The sequence below is a fragment of the Lagenorhynchus albirostris genome, chromosome 6, assembly GCF_949774975.1.
Source record: "Lagenorhynchus albirostris chromosome 6, mLagAlb1.1, whole genome shotgun sequence".
NCBI classification, from domain to species: Eukaryota; Metazoa; Chordata; class Mammalia; order Artiodactyla; family Delphinidae; genus Lagenorhynchus; species Lagenorhynchus albirostris.
In genome coordinates this window covers 37809741-37832558 of record NC_083100.1, presented here as the reverse complement: position 1 = coordinate 37832558, position 22818 = coordinate 37809741, and the positions used below count along the sequence as shown (strand labels likewise).

General features: G+C 40.6%; 1 protein-coding gene across 5 annotated transcripts in view; it reads right to left on the bottom strand.

The window, feature by feature from the left end:
- Positions 1-22818, bottom strand: part of SF3B1 (splicing factor 3b subunit 1) — a 63948-nt gene that overhangs the window by 27664 nt on the left and 13466 nt on the right. For 2 of the 5 annotated variants that reach the window (XR_009541110.1, XR_009541111.1), the window contains exon 2: positions 10047-10223. Coding sequence is in view for 2 of the 5 variants with exons in the window: in XM_060152391.1 (XP_060008374.1) it covers positions 10047-10074 (28 nt within the window). In the remaining 3 variants the exon portion in view is untranslated. Of the gene's footprint in view, positions 1-7349; positions 7369-10046; positions 10224-22818 lie in introns of those variants that run through there. The other 3 variants (XR_009541109.1, XM_060152391.1, XM_060152392.1) reach the window with 3 other exon arrangements.

The following is a 22818-nucleotide window of genomic DNA, read 5'->3' as shown; positions in this document are numbered from 1 at the left end:
TGAACACCCACACTCTTCACTTACATTCATCAACTGTTTATGTATAAGACATAAAACAAATACGTGTGTGTACATGCAACTTTTCTAAACCATTTAAAACCCCTAATATTTCAGCATGTATTTCCAGATCTAGAACATTCTCCTACATAAGCACAACAGTATTAACATGCTCAAGAAATTAAACCTAGATATGACATCATCTAAAATACAATCCAGTTTCATATCTCCCCAATGGTCCTACTAACATCCTTCACAGATGGTCCCTTCTTTGATCCATGGTCCTATCAAGAACCACACATTGCATTTAGTTGTCATGTCTCTTCAGTCTCCTTTGAATACTGACTAGTCTTCCAACCTTTTTTTAAGTCTTTCCAGACAACAGATAACTTTAAATTACAAACTAACGTTTCATTTTAATAATATGAATAACATATACATGTGTAAAGAGAAAGAGTTTCTACTGCCAGTGATCTGTGGCCTAACAAATAGATGTTTCAATTTGTGCTAGCTTGTGCTAGCTCATTACCTTCAACTGAATTAAGTCATTTAAAAAGCTTTTAAAAGCTCATTTACTAGTTTGCAAGGACCAAAAGGAAAAAATTCAAGTGGCACAAATGGCCAACCCCCTCCCCCAGCTAAGGGAGAAAACCTTCTCTAGTTCCTCAAGATGGGGTGTGGTTTAAAGTAGAAAATGTAATAACATTATCTAGTCTGAGGCACAGCTTGTGGGAGCAAGTCTCAGTAATTCAATATAATGCAATAGGGTTAACACTGAAATTAGCAGTCCCAGTTTGTAAACACATCTCAAAATTTTTATACTGTGTCACAGCACCGCCAGCACCACGCATTTTTCCTGCATTTCTCCCCAAAACTGTTACAGCAGCACAGGCAGCCAGGGGCCTCCACCACGATTAATCACAAACAGAAATATCCTCACTTGAGCTGGCTGATTCATTTTACTATTCTCTCTACTGTTGCTTCTGTTTTAAGTATTTATACATATACATATATATATATATACACACACACACATATATATATATATATATGTAAGTTCTAACCCATATTTGCTCCCTTCCCTCACCCCCTAGAACACTTTTTCCCCTGGTATAATACAAGGAAACCTCTCAGGGATTAGCAGATTGGCTAAAGGGTGAGTGGAGATCTACCCTTCTTTTTTTCCTTTTTTGAGCATTTCCATTTCAGCAATGTTTGAAGCTTTTTTTTTTTTTCCAACCACTAGGTACATGTATCACTTTTAAGTAAATAGGTTCTTTTAAAGAACCACAAATGCTACCGCCATCAGGATCCAGGCAAGAAACATAAATGGGTCAATCAGGCCAGCCAAATAGTATGCCATCTCCCCTCTACAGCATCAGCGTGGTCTACTGACCACTTACATCGAAATAACCTGGGGCACCTGTTACAAGGACAGACTCCTAAGCCTCAGACACACTAAATCAGAATCTCCAATGTATGAGCCCAGGCTTCCACATTATTAATAAACGCCCCAGGAAACTCATACCTAGCCCGTCATCCCTCCATTTCCAGCCCCAGCCCACTCTCACCAGAATCACCAATTTTATACTTTCTTCTAGGTCACATACAACTAAAAAACCAGGAAGGGGAACTGTTTCACAAAAATTGCATCACACCACACCTATCATTGTGCAGTGTGCTGCCCCACCAACACATCAGTTTTATTTTCCTTCTAAAGAACTTTTCCATTATAAGTTTTCAATAGCTATTATCCTTTTTTGGATAATATATTTATTCAGAACTACTTTCATCTACTGAATTTTACCTACTGATTTTAAGTCCTTACTGATTAGGAACAGTTTTCTTACAAAGATACACAAATACTGAATTAGCATTTGTATAAAGCCTGTATGAACTGTGACTGGATACTTATTGAATCAAATGGGGCTAGGCAGCTGTTCATGGTTAAATTCTGAGGGCGAGGTTCATTACTAAATTTCAACAGGTTATGTATATAGTTCAACCAGTTACTATTTCTGTATCTTTGTCTGTATGGATTAAAGTCCAAAAAGCTAGTGGATTTTGTTTTGCATTGTAAACTGCAGCACATTTACAAAAATCGTGTTATCCACAAAATTACAATAGATTCCACAAAACTCAGCAGTTATACAAGTGACAGAATTAAAAACTAGAAAACCCTGTAATTATTTCTTAATAAAACTTGTGCCAAAATAACAAACATAATACAATCAAATATTTATGAACAAACAAATGTATCAATATGTTCATAAATAAGGTAACTGTTTTGTTTCCAAAATAAATAAAATTTGTGGAATACAGCAAAATATTAAGAATTGGTAAAGCTGGGCAATGTGTTACACTATGTTCATAACACTTTTTCCTACACTTCCCTGTATTATATTTCATAATAAAAATGTAACTTTCAATCTGTAGAAGTCATTAAAAGTAATTTTTCTGGGCTTCCTTGGTGGCGCAGTGGTTGAGAGTCCGCCTGCCGATGCAGGGGACATGGGTTCGTGCCCCGGTCCGGGAGGGTCCCACATGCCGCGGAGCGGCTGGACCCATGAGCCATGGCCGCTGAGCCTGTGCGTCCGGAGCCTGTGCTCCGCGGCGGGAGGGGCCCCAGCAGTGAGAGGCCCGCGTGCCGCAAAAAAAAAAAAAAAAAAAAAAAAAAGAAAAGTAAATTTTCTAACTTTTCTCCCAGCAAGGGTTTATAAAAAACTGGGAAAGAGAAAAAAGTTGTCTTTAACTCCTTACTTTCAAAGCTAACACTAAATTACAGCTACTGATATGCAGGTATTCCTGTACTTTCTTAAAATACGAACTAAAAATAATCAAATAGATAATTTCTGATAGCAAACGATGAACGCATAAGACTTGATACCAAGTATGAAAAAAAAATGAGGTGGAATATATTCAAAAGAATAACCAGAGGTCTAAGATATTAAATAAAAAACTTGGACTTCCCTGGTGGCACAGTGGTTAAGAATCCCCCTGCCAGTGCAAGGGACACGGGTTCGAGCCCTGGTCCGGGAAGATCCCACATGCCACGGAGCAACTAAGCCCGTGCGCCACAACTACTGAGCCTGCGCTCTAAAGCCTGCAAGCCACAACTACTGAGCCCAAGTGCCACAACTACTGAAGCTCGAGTGCCTAGAGCCCGTGCTCCATAACAAAGAGAAGCCACCACAACGAAGAGCAGCCCCCACTCGCTGCAACTAGAGAAAGCCCGCACAAAGCAAGAAGATCCAACACAAAGGAAAAAAAAATTTTTTTAATAAAAGACTTGAGGAGGCAAACAAAGAAGGAAATGCTTATGCTAATCTGTCCCCACCTAATCCCTTTCCAATTTAGCATCTCTGTAATTCAAGACATTCAGATGTGAAAATAAAAAAAATGAACACTGTCTGCTAGACACCATAGACTAGGACCGCCTAGTGGCCACACATATGATTGCCAAGAGCTAGCACTCTAATCCACCCAAACCCATAAATATTCCAGCCTTCATGCTGTGCACATCAAGTTTGCGCTTTTTTATTACCAAGTAGCATTCCATTGTACTACAGCGTGTTTACCCATTCTCTATGGGGCATTCAAGTTGTTTGAGTTTGTAGAGGCTGCTGTAAACATCAGTGTACAGGTTTTTGTGTGAACACAGGTTTTAATACCACTTGGGTAAATACCTATGAGCAGGATGGCCGGGTCTTATAACAAGTATTTGATTCATTTTATCACAAACTCTTGGTTTACTTAAGCAAGTTTAAGGACAGAGGAGAACTGAATTATTCTGTACAACAGAAGAATTTTGAGAAATAAAATGGAGAAGAGGAATTAAGAGAACAAGTAAAATGAAGAAAAGCTGGGGTAAGTAAAATTATAAAATTCCACAGTTTTATGGTGTTAAAGAAAGGGTAACAGAAGGTAGAAACATCTAATATGGATTTCTAAGTTATCTGATTATCTGAATGAAAGCCTCACTTCTGTTCTCCACCCAACCCTACCCCCATCTTCAGTAAAGTCTACTGAGGGGGAAGGAGGCTTCTATAGTAGGACTCTTGGTTACTAATGCTGAACACTTAAAAAGAAAGCAGGGATTCCTTATCTTGACAGCGGATTTGGAATCCTAAAATTAAAATTATGCATAGTCCTTCAAACACCCAGAGTTGGAAGTGGTTAAAAAAAAAAAAGCCTTAGACAAGAAATCAAAGTACTAGTTAAGTATTAGACTTTTATTTACCAAAGAGCCTGAAAGAGCCTCACTAAAGGACGATCCTTGAGGGTAAACGGTCAAGGGGTTTTGACCAGGGTCAAAACGGGGTTTTTCTTAAGTTGGTATTCGTATTTTAGGGCATGTCTATCACTGGGAGTCCAAAAAAAAAAAAATGACACACACACAAAAAACTATTTCAGGTAGTAGTTAAGTTTATTAGAAAATTTTGAGATTATATTCATTGCCATTAAAATTATAATGGGACGGGCACCTGAGTTTGCAAGTCCTTTGTTAGAGCTCCTTGCCATGGCTAGTCCAACCTAAACCTGAAGTATGATTTCAGAACTGTGCTCACTTCAAAACCCAATAATATTCTTGGAGCTTCCCTTGCTTGTGGGCCTACTGACACCTTGACTGCAGCAGTAGTGGTGGGAGAGTCTAAGAGAAAGTTGTGAGTGTTTTTATTGCCATCTTCTCTTTTCCCTCGAGACTGTGGGAAACTCTACAGGACAAAGATACTGCAACAAATTAATGGCAAGAAAAAGAGATGGAGGAACAAAGATTTTAAGATTAATCACAATGTATGAACTTTATTTGGAACTTGATTCCCAACACTGATGGATATTTTATTATATTAATTTTAGGTGCAATAATGGTATTTTTTTTTTCTTATTTGGCCACGCCACACAGCTTGTGGGATCTCAGTTCCCCGACCAGGGACTGAACCCGGGCCACGGCAGTGAAAGCACAGAATTTTAACCACTAGACCACCAGGGAACTCCCAACAATGGTATTTTTTAAAGTTGTTACATTTTAGAGATACACACTGAAAAATGTATGGATAAAATGATACACCTTGGATTTGCTTCAAAATAATGGGAAAGGTGGAAAAGACAAGTGAAGAGATTAAACAAAAGTGGCCTTGCCTTTACAACTGTTCAAGCAAGATGATTAGATGATGGGCACAACGTGGGGGTTTATTTTACTATTCTATTTTTGTATATGTTTTCAATTTTCAATAAAAAGTTAAAATTTTTTAAAAGCATAGTTTTAAGTTTCTCCCTTTTTCCTCATTCTTGGTTCTCCTTTCTTCTAACCCTTTGAAACCACACCCTCTGACCCCATGCAACAGAAAATAAAAGCTCTCTCTTCTCTGAAATGGAGTCCTCTGCTACACATAAACAGAGTTTTTTTTAGTTCTTTTACGTAATAACTTTAATCTTAAAAGTTCCAATTCTTTTTCTTTGTCATTTTCTTTCTTTTCCAGCCTTACTGATCTTGCAAATGATGGTAACGTAAAATCTTCTAAATGTTAATATATATATTTTAAAAACTAAATTTGCTCCAATGAGCTACAAAAAATAAATGTTATTATTCAATTGAAACCCCTCTTTTTGGGGAGGAATTCTGATCCTAGGAATATTTTCAACTATCAGAGAACAAATCCTTCCCTAGGAGATAAAAATTAATTAAGTGTGAATTAATGAATAAATTTGTGAACTGGCCCATTTGAAATCTCAATTCACTCAATAAATAAATTTCCACTTTTCATTTACTTAAAAATTACTGTATTACTTTTATAATCCAAAAAATGTGATAACTTAAAATTTAAAATTATAGACATTTTTCTGACATAAATACATCAAATGTTTTATCTGGGAACTGAGTTTGACATCAAAAGACAGTACTGCTGGAACTAGGGGTCTTTTAAAAGATGGGCAACATCTAACCTACTGTTTGTATTTTAAACTAAGACCTAAATATCAAACTCTGAGATAAACCACCACTGGTCACATCTGATACACCTGTTTAACTGCTCCCCACCAATTCCATTCTACTGGTTTCCCTTTCTGTGCCTTTTCTTTCTTCTATGTCTCACACATTGCTAAGTCCAGCTTGCAGCACTTCCTCCTCCTTTATTCCTCCTCCTGAGGAATAAAGATAATCTTTATTCCTCATTTTTAATCTGTATTATTTGCAACGTTCTAATTACTGTTCATTATGTGTCACACAGACACAGCCTTTGGATGTTAATCACTCACTGACACCTTTCAGTCTGGCCCATAAGTGACATCTAATCTCCACCAATCAGAAGCAGGTGGTGAGCAAGGATTTCTCAAATATGAGACTTCCAAAAGACATCCAGAAAAATAGAAAGTATATTCTGTATACCAACTCTCAATCTTTTCCTTCAACAAAACCCCACTAGGACAACTAACTATAACGGTAAATTATTTTACTAAACACTACAGATAACAGTTCCTAAATGATTAATTCCTAACTAATATCAATGAAATTAATTCTTAAATAATTCTACAGGAAAAATTTTTTTCAAAATCTTTAAGCAATTTCTTTTCCTTTTTATTTTGACTAGCAACATTCATCCTGAATATCTACAAAACCAAAACAGTAACTATTCTGGACACAGGAAAATAAAAATCTCAGAAGATTCAGAGTAACAAAATGATTATTCCAAGCCATTCTGCAAGCAAGAGACTAAGGGAGAAAACTTTTTCAGCCTTGTGATGCCCCCCAAAATCCATTCAAGGGATAGTGGCAAAACAAGCCAATATATGGGATTTCTGGATAATCCATCTATTTTCCTTTCCAAACAGAAAAGTGTGTATTCTCTCATGGGCCAAAATCACCAACAGTTGAAGAACTGCTGAATGGCAAGATTATGCACATTAATAACTATATACACTTGACACAATTTAACATGCAGAAAGGGATTATATTCAACTTGAATAAGTCCAGCTCTTTTTATATTTCAACACTGGAAAGCATAAGCCACACTGACCCAGGATAAAAAAATAATTGGGTTGGTTAAAGAGGATGTTAAGGCTTGATCTTAACAGAAATATTTGAAAGGAACATGACAACAAGAAAAAAAAGTTACCAGTTTGGTTCAATGATGGGAAAGTACAACAATAACCTACTTCAGTTTAAAGACAATATTACTTACTTCACAAGACTCAATTACAAAGTACTGATGCAGCCATTAATTTAACAATAAATTATAAGGTACAAGAGCAATGTCTTTACCAGCAACATTATTTAGAACAAAAAGATTATATAATCTTTATTTAAAAAGGCAACATGATAGACAACTCTAAGACAAAAATTAAACAAGTATTACACATTGTAAAAAGTTTCTCCAGGGAGTTCTCCAGCAGTCCAGTGGTTAGGACTCGGCACTTTTACTGATGTGGCCCATGTTCAACCCCTGGTGCAGTAACTAAGATCCCGCAAGTTGAGCAGCACAGCCCAAAAAAAAAAAAAAAAAAAAAAAAGTTGCTCCACTGAGGTTCACATTCAAAACCTCCTCTCAACTGCTTCAATAGCCTAAAAAGTTGCCCTTACTCCCTTTAGGTCATCCTTCACTCTGCAACCAATGACTTTCCTAAATCACAGAAGTAATCTGTTACCTGGGAGAATGAGGAGGGCACTTTATCCTGTAGATATCCGAAGGCCAAAGCGAAACCTAGCTCAGCGTCCAAAGCCTTCCCTAATCTGATGCTAACCTAACATTTCCTCCTCTGAGCTCAGAAGGTTCCCAAAATATAAGTCCTACTTCCCACCTATCTTAGCCAAACAGATGTATTCAAACCTACTCAATCGTTCAAGTTTGTGTCCCCTTTCTGTGACACCCTTAATACTTACGGTATAAATTAATCTCTCAATAAGTGTTGATAAAATATTCAGCACTCATCACGCACAAGGTACTGTAGATACCAAAGTACACTTTCTGTACACAACTTCAAAGTGGAAGAGAAAACCTTAACACAATAGAATATTCTAAGTAATAACGATTTATAGAGTGCTGCAGTAGCAGCACAAAAAACAAACACCAAGAAACTAATTCTGCTCCAGGTTATCAGAGATGGCTTAACAAGTGAAAACAGAGATGGACCTTGAAGGACTAGCGTTCTCCAGGAAAATGTCATGAGGAAGGAGCAAGAAACTACGTAACATTCATCACTAACATTCATCCCACTGTATTATACTCCTAAGTGATGGACAATATCTTGTATACAGACGGTATTCAGATGTGAAACTGAATGCTCCAATACTTTCTTTATGGCCTCAGCTAATTCATATTGATAGGAAGCATAATCCCAAATAAGAGCAATTTTGGTAAATGAATTCAATCTTCTGTAGACCAAAACTTTCAACTGGGTTTCTAAAACGCAGGAAAACTAATCATAACTTTGATTTTCCTATCTAAAAGTATCTTATGATAAAGATACCAATAAACAAGTAATCAAAGCCACAAAATGCCCCAAATAAATAATCTACTCCTGAATAAACAAGAATAGCCAACATCCTTACTTTTTCTAATTATTTTGCAAAAAGTATGTTTGAGATAGTCTAAAGACAGAAATGCCTAAAAAACACTTCAGGGTTAAAACAGTGTTTAAATCCCAAATACCTAACAAGAATAATAAAAATATTAAAGTTATTGCCACTTCATTAGCCTGTTTCTTAAGTTGCAGAAAGCTAGACTTCAGTTCCCATAGGTGATACAATTATTAATAGCCCCAACCAACATTTCCAGATGCATCTACTTTTTCCCTCCTTGCATTCTCTTTTCCTGCTACAGCCAACCACTCAAACACATCTTTCACGACTCACTGCCTAGGTAGAAGATGGTCTCTCAGACTCAAATGTCCTCCCCTAATTTAAAACCGATTGATCCTTTTAGACCAGGGACACCTCACCTCCTCTATGAAACAGCCCTAAGTATAAATTAATTACTCCGTTCGTTACCCAGGTTCCCAGAACATGTTGCTTATACTTTTTTTAAGCATTCATTTGCCTCATATAAAAATGAAGATGTATACGTATCTGTTTCCCCACTAGGCTGTAAAACTTGATGGCCTTAGTCTTCATTACCTCTCACAGACTAACCCCGAGCCAGGAACCTAGAAACGATGTGTGAAATAGTGACTCTTGGAAGCTCGTGTTTGATGAAAATTTCAGATTCCAAGTCAGAAATCAAGGAATGCAGCTCCAACTTCCCATGCCTCATCTTTTCTCAACAGTGACCCTACTTCCTGTCATTTCTGGATACTCCCTGACGGGGGACTCCAGCCTATTCCCAACATTTTCCTAATGCATACTCTGTATTCCACAAAACGACCAACTACTTCAAATGCTTTGGCCATTAACGTGCCTTTCTCTCTTCCACCAATAATATGGTAGGAAGAAAAAGACCTTTGCTTTCTTTGGAGGAAGAAAACGACCCATATTATACTAAAAGTGATCCAGGGAGGGAAAAACTACCAGATTTTGTTCCCAAATCATTTCGAACAACAACAAAAAAAAAACCGAGGTAAGTATCTTGGACGCCTGAAGTCATGCAGATTAACCAAGGTTGAGTAATGGGCCTCAGTCTGACTAAACTCGACTGAAGGCTGCCCGGAAAGCGGCTGCCGTATTTCAGTGCTTTTCTGGCTCTCCCATGCACAAACTATGCCAACGGCAGTTCCGAGAGGCGAGGAAGACTTTGTTCCCACGCGCTCTTCCCCGCTCCCTTGCCCAAGAATCTTCCTCAGAGAGCCGTTTAACGAGGCCCCCGGGTCAGAGAAAAAAAGCAACGCTGAAGCAGCAGCTCCCGAACACTGAACAAAGCGCCTGTCGGGGGTGTACGAGTAGGACGCCATTACGCGGGGCAGTGGCCTGCGCCGCTGGCGCCGAGCAGACGACGCGGGCCCTGAAGAGCGGGCTCGGGCCCCCAGAAAAGGAACCACAGGAAGAGGCAAAAACCTAGGAAGCCAAAGTCTTAGCAGGTTGGGCAGCGGAGAACCTACGTAACAAGGAAAAGACCGCTTACCTTCGTGGGTTTTCGCGATCTTCGCCATTTTGTCCACTCGAACACACAGACGGAACTGGCGCTCCCAAGAACTTCCGCTCGTCGCCGCTGCCACGGAGAAAAACAGCTGGGGGCCGCTCTCCACGCAAGCGCCAAGCGGGAGCGCGCTCCGTCGATGACACGTGACAGAACAGCCACCTAGATAGAACAGAGAGGTGCATTGTGGGTGGAGGGAGGAGCCAGGGTGGGGCCCGGAGGCGGTTTTCCCGGTAAACCAGAAAAGGGTTAGGTGAGCCTTGGTTCCTTAATGTGAGTAACTCTGCCCTGGAGTAAAGTGGATTACACCAGGGTATACCAGGGCAGTTAAAAACAGTCACTGAAAGAAACATTACGGTTTCAGGGCTGGGAGAAGCCTCAGGCCTTCAATCCCCTTCCTCCAAATTCACCGGACCGGCGTTCTGGAGCCAAACAAAAGCTTTCTTTAGCATGTCTCAGATGTTGCAGTGCTTAGTTGCAGAAAGTTACAACAGTCTCATCCCTCGCGCTGTAATTCAAGGTCATTTTTCTTTTTTTCTAAATACCATTTGGATAGGAGTTTCGTCTACAATATACGTTCCCAAACACTACTGAAATTCACATCAAGTTGGTAAATTGTTGCTAATTCCATAAATCCCATAAAGTGGATGAACTGTGGCTAATCCCATTTAAGAAATGAGAGAAAAAACTAGGGCGGGGGGTATATATAAACTGTGCAATATCACACAGTTATTAAGTTACACAGCAGGAACTCTGCCAGTCTTTTAAAGCCTTTTTAAACTTTCTGAGTTCTTAGAAAAGCCCTGATCGTCAGCATTAACACTAATGAAATGCCTCTCTTAATCCTAAACGTCATTCCTAAATCAGGAATTTTTAAAAGATAAAAATACAGCGGTGGGGTGGATAGGGAAGGTGGGAGGGGGACACAAGAGGGAGGAGATACGGGGATATATGTATATGTATAGCTGATTCACTTTCTTATGAAGCAGAAACTAACACCATTGTAAAGCAATTATACTTCAATAAAGATGTGAAAAATAAATAAATAAAATATATGTTAAAAAAAATACAGTGGTCTTTTTTCTTCTAAGCATCAGCTATATGAGCAGAGCATAAGCTTGTATTGTCACACTGGCCTTGGACTCTGAAGAACAAAAGAACTTAAGAGGGAAGTTGGTACTGGAAGCAGCCTTGTAAAGCAGGTAAGGGTCAAGTTATAGCTATCACAAAGAAAACAGTTTACCTTGCTGTGTGACTGACTCAATACAAATATGTAGTAGAAACTTTAGTAACAAAAAAGTGAGATTTTTTTATTAGCATCAATGAAAAAATCAATTTGATGGGTTAAAGTTTTCATTTGTTTGATTTAATTGTTTTAATTTAGGTTAAACAGTAGCCGGAGGAAGAAGGGGATGAGATAAGAGAGGAACATGTAGATTATGCCTATTGTTGGTAAGTTCTAGTTCTTGGATTGTCAGAGGGTCCACAAACATTCCTTAAATGGTTTATAACCTACACATAGATTACGTATATTCTTTTATAGATACAAAATAGCATATTTTAAAATAATAAAAGAAAATGAATAAGAAATAATGAATTAGAAAAGGGTGTTATATGTCCATCAATAACCAACAAGCTAAAAGAATTCATCCATGTTGGCAAAAAGATTGCAGGTATGTTGCATTTCTTGATTCATGATTTTTTATCTTAAATTCGTTTATACAAGACAATCACAGTCATGTAAAAATATATGAAAAGGAAATTCACCAAAATGTTAATAGTGGATATTTGTGAATGATGGAATTTTGAGTGTTTTTTTCTTTATAATTTTTAGTATTTTCCAGGTACTCCGCTATGAGCATGTATTATCTTTATAAACAGAAAAAAATAAATGAAATGAAAAGCATTTGTAACACTATGTTTTGTCACATGTCCTTTGTCTTTCCAAGATAAAAGCTGTGCCTGCTGGCCACTTTGTATTATGTGCATATTTCTCTAGGTTCCTCGGTATTAAGTTACTTTTGTAGGGCAAGGACATATATTGGGTAGTGAGGTATGAGAGACTTTGCCAAAGATCAAGTGAGACTCCCTTCTCTTAATCTTCTAAAAGATGAATTGTCTTTAATAAAAGAATGACTTGGATTTTTACACAGTAAGAAACAAGAGTTTTTTTAATAAGCACCCTTTACTTTCCATTTCCAAAATTAATAAATAATAATCAGATATTATTTAAAATGGATTTCCTACCCTTTTCTGGTAAGGTTTCTTAATTTCAAAAGTCAGAAGGGGTTATCTCCCCTCCCTTTTATAACCTAAACCATTGAGAATGATGACACCCAATTAAAAGGAAAGTCCTTTCCTTTTCTTATCAAGGACACTTGGAGGCTTGCTTTTCCTAATCTCAAAAAACTATTGGACTTCCCTGGTGGCACAGTGGTTAAGGATACACCTGCCGGGCTTCCCTGGTGGCGCAGTAGTTGAGAGTCCGCCTGCCAATGCAGGGGACACGGGTTCGTGCCCCGGTCTAGGAAGATCCCACATGCCGCGAAGTGGCTGGGCCCGTGAGCCATGGCCACTGAGCCTGCGTGTCCGGAGCCTATGCTCTGCAACGGGAGAGGCCACAACAGTGAGAGACCCGCGAACCCAAAAAAAAAAAGAATCCACTTGCCAATGCAGGGGACAGGGGTTCAATCCCTGGCCTGGGAAGATCCCACATGCCACGGAGCAACTAAGCCCGTGCACCACAACTACTAAGCCTGGGCTCTAGAGCCCACGAGCCACAACTACTGGAGCCTGCACGTCTACAGCCCCTGCTCCTCAACAAAGAGGAGCCTGCGCACTGCATCGAAGAGTAGCCCCCGCTCGCCACACTAGAGAAAGCCCGCGCACAGCAACAAAGACCCAACACAGCCAAAAATAAATAAATTTATTTTTTAAAAATATTGCAAAGTAGCAAGTATACATAATTTTTCTGGACAAAAACCAAGATATAATAATTTTTCAGAATGTTAAGTGCTAGCTGTAACTGCACAAATTACCTTTGGAGATAAAGCTACAAAGGCCTGGAAGCTCCATGCTATTGGAAAACCAGTGACAATTTATCAAGCCCATCTTTTCAGAGATAAAGGGACTGTCACAGGATAAATGGACCACAATCTTAATGTGTAATGTTGAGCTTTCCAGAAATCTATATCAGAGGGACATCAGACTCTACCTACCCCAGGCCAAAACTCTACTTCCATCTGCCTTTCAGTTATGTCTAAACTTCCAAAACTATAGTTTTATTTCTGAATATGCCAAGTTCTGAATATACCAGTCAATGTGCCTGTCATGCCTGACTTTCCCTTCTAGCTTCAACTGACCTGACCAAACTCTCTATTTAGGGGAACAGCACTGGGTTGTTCTGGAAGAGACAGGCACCTGGCCAGCTACCTAGAACCTGGCCTGGAATACAGTGTGTACACCCTGTCCATAAACAAAGGAAATTATTGGCTAAGCCAAGATTCCTTCTCCTGGAAATTTTAACTTGAAGTATGAAATGAACTTGCTAGTTGCTATTGAAACAGAAAGAATCAGAGGAAATTGTCACTTCCTCTGAAGAATCATGAACTCCTATTGCTTGAGTCCCCACCACTTCCTTGAATCCAGAATCACCTCCAGCTCCAAGCTTCCAAAGGCTCATTCTTTAAATAATACTGCTTTTCTTGAACTAGCTTGGGTGATTTCTCTTCCTTTCAGCTATACCAGGCCTAACGAGAACAGAAGAGCATATATTAATATATGTGTGCCGACCTCCTAGAGAAATGGAAATAAAAACAAAAATAAACAAATGGGACCTAATGAAACTTCAAAGCTTTTGCACAGCAAAGGAAACCATAAACAAGACCAAAAGACAACCCTCAGAATGGGAGAAAATATTTGCAAATGAAGCAACTGACAAAGGATTAATCTCCAAAATTTATAAGCAGCTCATGCAGCTTAATAACAAAAAAACAAACAAACAAATCCAAAAATGGGCAGAAGACCTAAATAGACATTTCTCCAAAGAAGATATACAGACTGCCAACAAACACATGAAAGAATGCTCAACATGGGCTTCCCTGGTGGCGCAGTGGTTGAGAGTCCACCTGCCAATGCAGGCAACACGGGTTCGTGCCCCAGTCCGGGAAGATCCTACATGCCGCGGAGCGGCTGCGCCTGTGGGCCGTGGCCACTGAGCCTGCGCGTCCTGAGCCTGTTGCTCCGCAACGGGAGAGGCCGCAACAGGGAGAGGCCTGAGTACCACAAAAAAAAAAAAGAATGCTCAACATCACTAATCATTAGAGAAATGCAAATCAAAACTACAATGAGATATCATCTCACACCAGTCAGAATGGCCATCATCAAAAAATCTAGAAACAATAAATGCTGGAGAGGGTGTGGAGAAAAGGGAACCCTCTTGCACTGTTGGGGGGAATGTAAATTGATACAGCCACTGTGGAGAACAGTATGGAGGTTCCTTAAAAGACTACAAATAGAACTACCATATGACCCAGCAATCCCACTAATGGGCATATACCCTGAGAAACCCATAATTCAAAAAGAGTCATGTACCAAAATGTTCATTGCAGCTCTATTTACAATAGCCCGGAGATGGAAACAACCTAAGTGTCCATTGAAAGATGAATGGATAAAGAAGATGTGGCACATACATACAATGGAATATTACTCAGCCATAAAAAGAAACGAAATTGAGCTATTTGTAATGAGGTGGATGGACCTAGAGTCTGTCATACAGAGTGAAGTAAGTCAAAAAGAGAGAGACAAATACCGTATGCTAACACATATATATGGAATTTAAGGAAAAAAAATGTCATGAAGGACCTAGGGGTAAGACAGGAATAAAGACACAGACCTACTAGAGAATGGACTTGAGGATATGGGGAGGGGGAAGGGTAAGCTGTGATAAAGCGAGAGAGAGGCATGGACATATATACACTACCAAATGTAAGGTAGATAGCTAGTGGGAAGCAGCTGCATAGCACAGGGAGATCAGCTCGGTTTTTGTGACCGCCTTGAGGGGTGGGATAGGGAGGGTGGGAGGGAGGGAGACGCAAGAGGGAAGAGATAGGGGAACATATGTATATATATAACTGATTCATTTTGTTGTAAAGCAGAAACTAACACACCATTGTAAAGCAATTATACTCCAATAAAAATGTTTAAAAAAATAAAAGCAAAAAAGCCCCCCAAAAATATGTGTGAATTCATTAACTAGCTTCTGTTTCTAGCTAAAAGTCAGCTGAGAGCTGTCTTTGATTCATAGTAGTGAAATACCTAGATTCAGAGCATAAGTCAAGTAGGTGTTCCAGATAGCTAAGAGGATTGTGTCTCAGAAGCATCAGATACCTAGAATGCTGTGATGGTCTTCTAATGTGTCATCTTGACTAAGCTACAGTCCCGTTATTCATACAGATACTAACATTGGTGTTGCTATGAAGGCCTTGTGGATATGCTTTAAGTCCATAATAACTGACTTTAAGTAAAGGAGATTGTCCTAGATAATCTGGGTGGGTCTAATTCAATTGGTTGAAAGGTCTTGAGAGCAGAACTGAGGCTTCCCTGAATAAGAAAATTCCATCCGTGGATGGCAACTTCAGCCTATGCCAGAGAGTTCCAGCCTGCTCTTACTGATGGCCTGCCCTATAGATTTTGGACCTGCTTATTAGCCAGTGCCCACAATCGTGTAAACCAATTCCTTGCAATAAATGTCTTAATATGTATCTCCTACTGGTCTGTTTATCCAGTTGAACCCTCATTAAAACAAATGCTAAAGGTAAATTTCACCATTCATTTATTCAAAAAATATTTGAAGACCTATCAATAAATATTCAGCAAGAACCCATCATATATCAGACATTACTTTAGATGCTGGGAATACAATGTTGAACAAGATACTGTCCTCACTGGGACTTCCCTGGCGCTCCAGTGGTTAAGACTCCACACTTCCAGTGCTTCCACTGTAGAGGGCGTGGGTTCCATCCCTGGTGGGGGACTAGGATCCCACACGCCACACACCACAGCTAAATAAATAAATAAATAAAAAGATACTCTCCTCACGGAGATCAGATTCTTTGAGGGAGAGGGATTAAAAATCTATGTGTGATTATATAATTTCAGATACTATCAAGTGCTATGAAGAAAAATAAGGCAAAGTAAGGGGGGAGTGGGCAGGGTGGCAGGATAGACAGAAAAGGCAAGATGTCTGTGAGGATGACATCAGAGCAGATACCTAAATGAAGTATGGGAATGAGTATGCCAGATGTAGCAAGTGCCAATGTTCCAAGGTGAGAGTGAACTTGGGGTGTTCCAAGAACAGCAAGAAGGCTGGTGTGTCTAGAGTGGAGTAAGGGGGAGAAGAGTAGCATAAGATGAGGCCAGGTACCTGTGGTACCTGGCAATACTACATTGCTGAATGGTTAAATTAATATTGAATGAAGGAATCTGCCAAACTTTCCTGTTCTGTACTGTCTCTGCTAGCTTACAAAGAGACCTGCCACATAATTTTTGCTACGGGATTCTCAATGATAGATGTACCAAACAAGAGCAGGAAACACTGTCACTAATGACTCAGCTTAGGATGGCTGTTTTCACTAGCTGAACTAAGAAACTGGCTGAGGTGGGAGGTCAGGACCAGAGAAACAGGATTTGTGAAAGAGGGTAAGGGATGTTGGACAGACTAGGGTCCTTAGGTCAATGACAGGTGATCTGCTGTAGGCAGGTACCAGAGTCAACCTAGATATGTTGGCAGTAATAACAATAGTAGTACAAAGCTGGCAGGTGATCTGCTGTAGGCAGGTACCAGAGTCAACCTAGATATGTTGGCAGTAATAACAACAATAGTAGTACAAAGCTGGCAGTTTTTGATGTCACCCCAAACCCAAAGAGACCTACTAGGCAGAGTATTCTTTCCTAGTGATGGGAGGTACAAGATGCAATAGCTTGTCCTTTACTTTGGAGGGGATGTCCAGGGATGCCCCAGGCCACTACGCCCCTAACACAGTGGTTCTCAACTGGGAGTGATTTTGTCTTCCAGGGATACTTGTCAATGTCTTCAGATATTTTTGGTTGTCACAACCTAATCCTCTTTTCCTAGAAGGTCCTCCTTCCTATTCCCACCCCCATCTCCTGTACTCTCTTTCACCTGGCTTACTCCTCATCCCATAAAACTGACCCAGTGTCGCCCCACCCAGGAAATCTCACCGGAGGAGTGAGATATAGATAGCATGCTTTGATACTGCCCTCCTCCTTAAATACCACAAACATCTCTAACTACTCTAGTCATTTTGTATTATAATTGTTTCTATGTGTCTTTCTCCCTGAACTGGTTTGTAACACCTAAAGCAAGGTAAAGTGAGCAATTACTGGCATCTAGAGCATAGGATACTGCTCAATATCATAAGTTCCACAGGAAAGCTCCCCACAACAGAAGTTTCTGGCCCAGAATGTCAATAGTGCCACCCTGGGAAATCCTGCCCTAAAAATATCACTAACGAAGCAGACCTTAATTTTCATTGGGTTTATCTCCTACCCTCTGGAATACGTATGTCTTTCCAAGGCCTCCAATGTACCTACCATTTCCTGGTCATTTAGTCTGATTAACATGATTAACACAATGCCATCCATATGATGGACTGATATGACGTTCTGCTGTCCAGGTCCTTTAAGACTATATTATGATAGGGACTTCCCTGGTGGTCCAGTGGTTAAGACTCTGTGCTCCCAATGCAGGGGGCCTGGTTTCGATCCCTGGTCAGGGAACTAGATCCAGCATGCCACAGCTAAAAGATCCCACATGCCGCAACTAAAGATCCCACATGCAGCGACTAAATATCCCGCATGCTGCAACTAAAATCCCACATGCTGCAACTAAAGATCCCGCAATCAACAACTAAATATCTCGCATGTGGCAATGAAGATCCCACGTGCTGCAACTAAGACCCAGCACAGCCAAATAAATAAATTAATATTTTTTAAAAAAGAAAAACTTTAAAAAACTCTATTATAATAGAGTTATTATGATAGACCATGTTATGGGAGAGTTAAACCAGGAGTAAAACCTAAAATGTATACTCCTGTGCAGTTCAAGAAAATGAATACTGTTATAAATCCTTATTGTTAGGGATGGAAAACAACTCTTTCATCAAATCAGTACCTGCTTACCATGTACTTGAAGTCACATTAATCTGCTCTAGCTACCACCTCTAGCACAGCAACTGCAACTGGGGCTACTACTTGGCTGAAATTGTGATAGTTTACTGTCATCCTCCAGGGTCTGTGCAGCCTTTGTAAGGGTCAGACTTCAGTTTAGACATGATGAGGACCACAGCCCTTGCATTCTTCAGGTCTTTAAGGCACTAATCTCTGCCATACTTCCTAGAGTATGATAATGTTTTCTATCTACCATCATGGCAGAGTGTGAGGGAAGCTGTTCATTAGCCTTCCCTACTATGTTCTTATTCCAGGAACCAATACGACAGTTTAGCCAACTTCTAACTATATTCATTCCAATTAAACATTTGGGAACTTGGGAAATGACACTTGGCACTATGAACCAGACCTGGGCCCAGACTCCATTTATAACCCTAGATTCCCACTCTAACAGGGAGTATTACGACTCTTTGGGTATCAATGTCAACTTGTACAGGGTCCACAGCACTCAAAACATTTGGTGATTCCACTTTTCCCAATGAACAGTTACCAGAGCAAATGATAGGTGCCTTTGGAGAAGTACGAGGGGATTCATTAACACATCCTTACCATAGTGTTACATGGTCCTGCTTCCTGGGGACCTAGCTTCTCTTTCAATCAAATGGTCTCAAATCAGAGTTCTACATCTGAAAACTAGCTCAGGCATGGAAACTATTAAAGGATCAGTTTTTGAAAAATTTTTACTGGAATAGCTGCCTTCAGCCTCCTGAACATCCAACCTTGATTTCTCTTGGTTGTATAGATTGAGCAACATCGTTGTAGGCTGCCCATCAATCTTGCCTCTAAGGACACCCTGTTGCATTAACAATCTCTGTATCTTTCCCCAGGTCAGGACCCCCGACACAGCCATTTCGACCTTGTGCTAATTATAATTGTACCCACCTTGCTTCTGAGGGTGAAGCATCACCACTTGGCCTCTATTTTGGGATCCCATCATCCCCACTCCTTTCATGGAGCCAAGCTATGTAACTTTTTCTGCTACTATCACCTGGGGCCTGTAAAGGACAGTTACCATGAGTAACAGTGCTGTGCTGAGCCATGTTGCAGTCTGAGGCAGAAGGAAAAATCAGTAATATTGATCCTGTCTTTAAAATTTTGACATTTGTTCATCATGCACTTTTCTGCATTAGTATTATTGTTTAAATACCATATTAAAATATTATTTATCTTGGTTACTGAGATTTTTGGCACCCCCTTAAATTCTGAACCTGAGGCCTCAGTCCTGTTCAGTGATGCTGGTGCCTGCCCCTTTCACATTTCTTATTGCTTTAGGGAAAAGAGTATCCTCTGAGCCTTCCCGTGGAGCACAGTCACCTTCTAAGTTTTCCAGCCTTAGTGTAGAATACCTACTCTAGCATACCCACCTCTCTGAGCCTTTTGATCCCTTCTTCCACAATCTTCCACAGTAGTTCTGCCATTTCTACACCACTTAATGTGAGTCATCCCAGTAGAGTGTTAGCACTGCCTCCCCTGGTCCTTGTCAGCGTATTCCATATAATGGGATAGTACTCCCATATTGATAAATCCTCCCTATTCATTACCTTCTGCTACCCAGCCCTACCCCTTGATCTGAGACCCTCAGAAGTTAGTTCCTTATGTCATCCTCCAGCTCCTGCTGGTACATATTAGCTAGGTCCTTTGACTCCTTTGAGGTGTCCCTCTCCTCCCTTAGCAGGCCCAGCATTTCCTTGGCTAGGTGATGTGTGACTTAACCGCAGTTATTGGTCTGTTGTCCAGGAAGGAAAATTCTTGAGTGGAGCACCTGTCTTCTAGTAAGTCAAAGGTTTCTGTATCTTCTTCAAGCAAAGAGGGAGCACTAGCTTTTTCACAGAGAGGATTAGGCCACATCTGTAGGCCCAGAGGATTCAGGGGAACCTAGGATTTCAAGTTGCCTGGGTGCACTGACCCAGATGCCCTGATCCTATTTCTCCTGATTGAAATCCTTCCCAATCAGTGCCCTCACTTTGTATAAAAGGAATGCTGAGGCTGAAAATTTTGTCCACATTTGGAGCTCTGCTTTTTTTAAAATTATTATTAGTTTGCAGAAATGGCTGAGTTTTTCTCTTTTTCTTTTAATATTTATTTGGTTGTGCTGGGTCTTACTTGCTGCATGCAGCCTCCTTAGTTGTGGCATGTGAACTCTTAGTTGCAGCATACATGTGGGATCTAGTTCCCTGACCAGGGATTAAACCCGGGCCCCCTGCACTGGGAGCGTGGAGTCTTATCCACTGCGCCACCAAGGAAGTTCCTGGAGTTCTGCCACTCTTTTTTTTTTTTTAATAAATTTATTTATTTTTAAAATTTATTTATTACTTTTGGCTGTGTTGGGTCTTCATTGCTGCATGCAGGCTTTCTCTAGTTGTGGCGAGTGGGAGCTACTCTTCATTGTGGTGCTCGGGCTTCTCATTGCAGTGGCTTCTCTTGTTGAGGAGCACAGGCTCTAGGCACGTGGGCTTCAGTAGTTCCGACACGTGGGCTGCAGTAGTTGTGTCTTGCGGGCTCTAGAGCGCAGGCTCAGTAGTTGTGGCACATGGGCTCAGTTGCTCTGCGGCATGTGGGAATCTTCCCAGACCAGGGCTCGAACCCATGTCCCCTGCATTGGTAGGTGGATTCTTAACCACTGCGTCACCAGGGAAGCCCTGCCACTCTTAAGTCCTGGACCTGACCATCAGCCTTTTTTGCTCTCTGGCTGGAGACAGAGACAATGAGACTCTCCTTATATACTACCAATGATGCCCTCCAGCTTTAACACTTAACAGTTTCTTAGTGATTAATCACTCTCAGCCTTTCAGTGTCTGTCTCCCAATATCTCAATAGGAGCTATTAGCGCTTCACCTACCACCAGTAAGAGGGTCCTCATTGCCAGCCAGACTGCAGGTGATCCAGATCTAAAAAATCCCATTTTAGAGTTTCCTTTCTTGGATCACAAGTTGGGTTCCCTATGAAGCAGACTCTGAGATGGAGATTTGCATGCAGAGGGAATCAGAATCGGGCAGAAGCAGCAGCTGAACTGCCACTCAGTTGCAACAAAGACCTCAATTCTATGGGGAACTCTGTAGATGTTTTGGACCTTTAGAGTTGTCCCAAATTGGGGCAAGGGAGTTGAGGCTTTATACTCCCATATCAACATGATTTTGGATGTGAGCTTCCCCAGGCAGAGGGCATGACCTTGGGAGAGGCAGCTTTCTTTTAACTACGAGCAATACCCAGAGAGGGATGCATCAGAGGGCTGTCACCCAAAGAACTTCCAACAGCTCTAGTTATGAGAGGAGAGAGGAAGGAATCTGGGCAGCCTATAGCATCCACTACAAGTAAACAAACGTGTCTTCCATGAGATGACAATGATGCAGCCAGATAGAGGATGACACTATCCCCTAAGGATATGAACCTCAAAGAAGCTTGGGCTTTCACAAAAAGTGGATAAATAATGGTCTGAAAGCAGTAGTGAGGAGTGATGGACACAAGGGTCCTGCTCTCTTGACCTTGAGGTACACAGGTAGTACACAGGTGGTAGATGGGTTGGCAAATGCCCCTTCCCAAAGTTCTCAAAAACCATTTTCTTTCTTGGAATGGTGATTAATTGAAAATAATTTTTAAAATCATTTTTCTATCTTCATGGCAATTTATCAAGTTATGCCTCTCCAGGAGTCTCTACATGTGGAAATTGGAGGGGTGAGAACATGCACATGTTCTCAGTTCTGAAACCTTCTTTCTCTCCCACTAATGCAGTGATTCTCAAACTCTAAGAGCACTCAAGTCCCTGAGGAGTTTCTTTTTTTAAAAAATATTTATTTATTTATTTATTTTGGCTGCACTGGGTCTTAGTTGCAGCACACACCATCTCTGTTGGGGCATGCGAGATCTTTAGTTGCAGCACATGGACTTCTTAGTTGCGGCATGTGGACTCTTAGTTGAGGCATGCGGACTTCTTAGTTGGGGCGTGCATGCAGGATCTAGTTCCCTAGTCAAGGATGAAACGCGGCCCCCTTGCATTGGGAGCTTGGAGTCTTACCCACTGGACCACCAGGGAAGTCCCCCTGAGGAGCTTCTTAAAAGTGTAGGTTATAAACCAAAATTCCAGAGAGTGATTCAGTGAGTTTGAGGTGAAGCCCAAGAGTTGATCATCTTTACAGGTGGCCTACTACCATGCATTGAGAAACACTGCATATCAAAGCCTCTTTTCTCATCTATATCTGAATTCTGGGTGAAGGCAGACAGATCTCCCATGTTCCATGGTCAGAAAGAGAAATAAATGTACCCAGTGTTCAGCAGCCACCCACCCCCACCCACTTTTAGATAAAATGTGCCTTTGGGTGAGAAAGAATGAGCAGCATCGATATGAGAGAAAAAGCACAGAAGAGCTTTACAGGGAGCCAAACTTCAGCCAAGGCAATTGTTCTCAACGCCACAGGATGCAACACCTCCTTTATTCCCTGAAATAAAAATCATAGAGAATATAACCTGATCATTCTGAAATATCAATACCCTAACTGAAATATAAATAAAA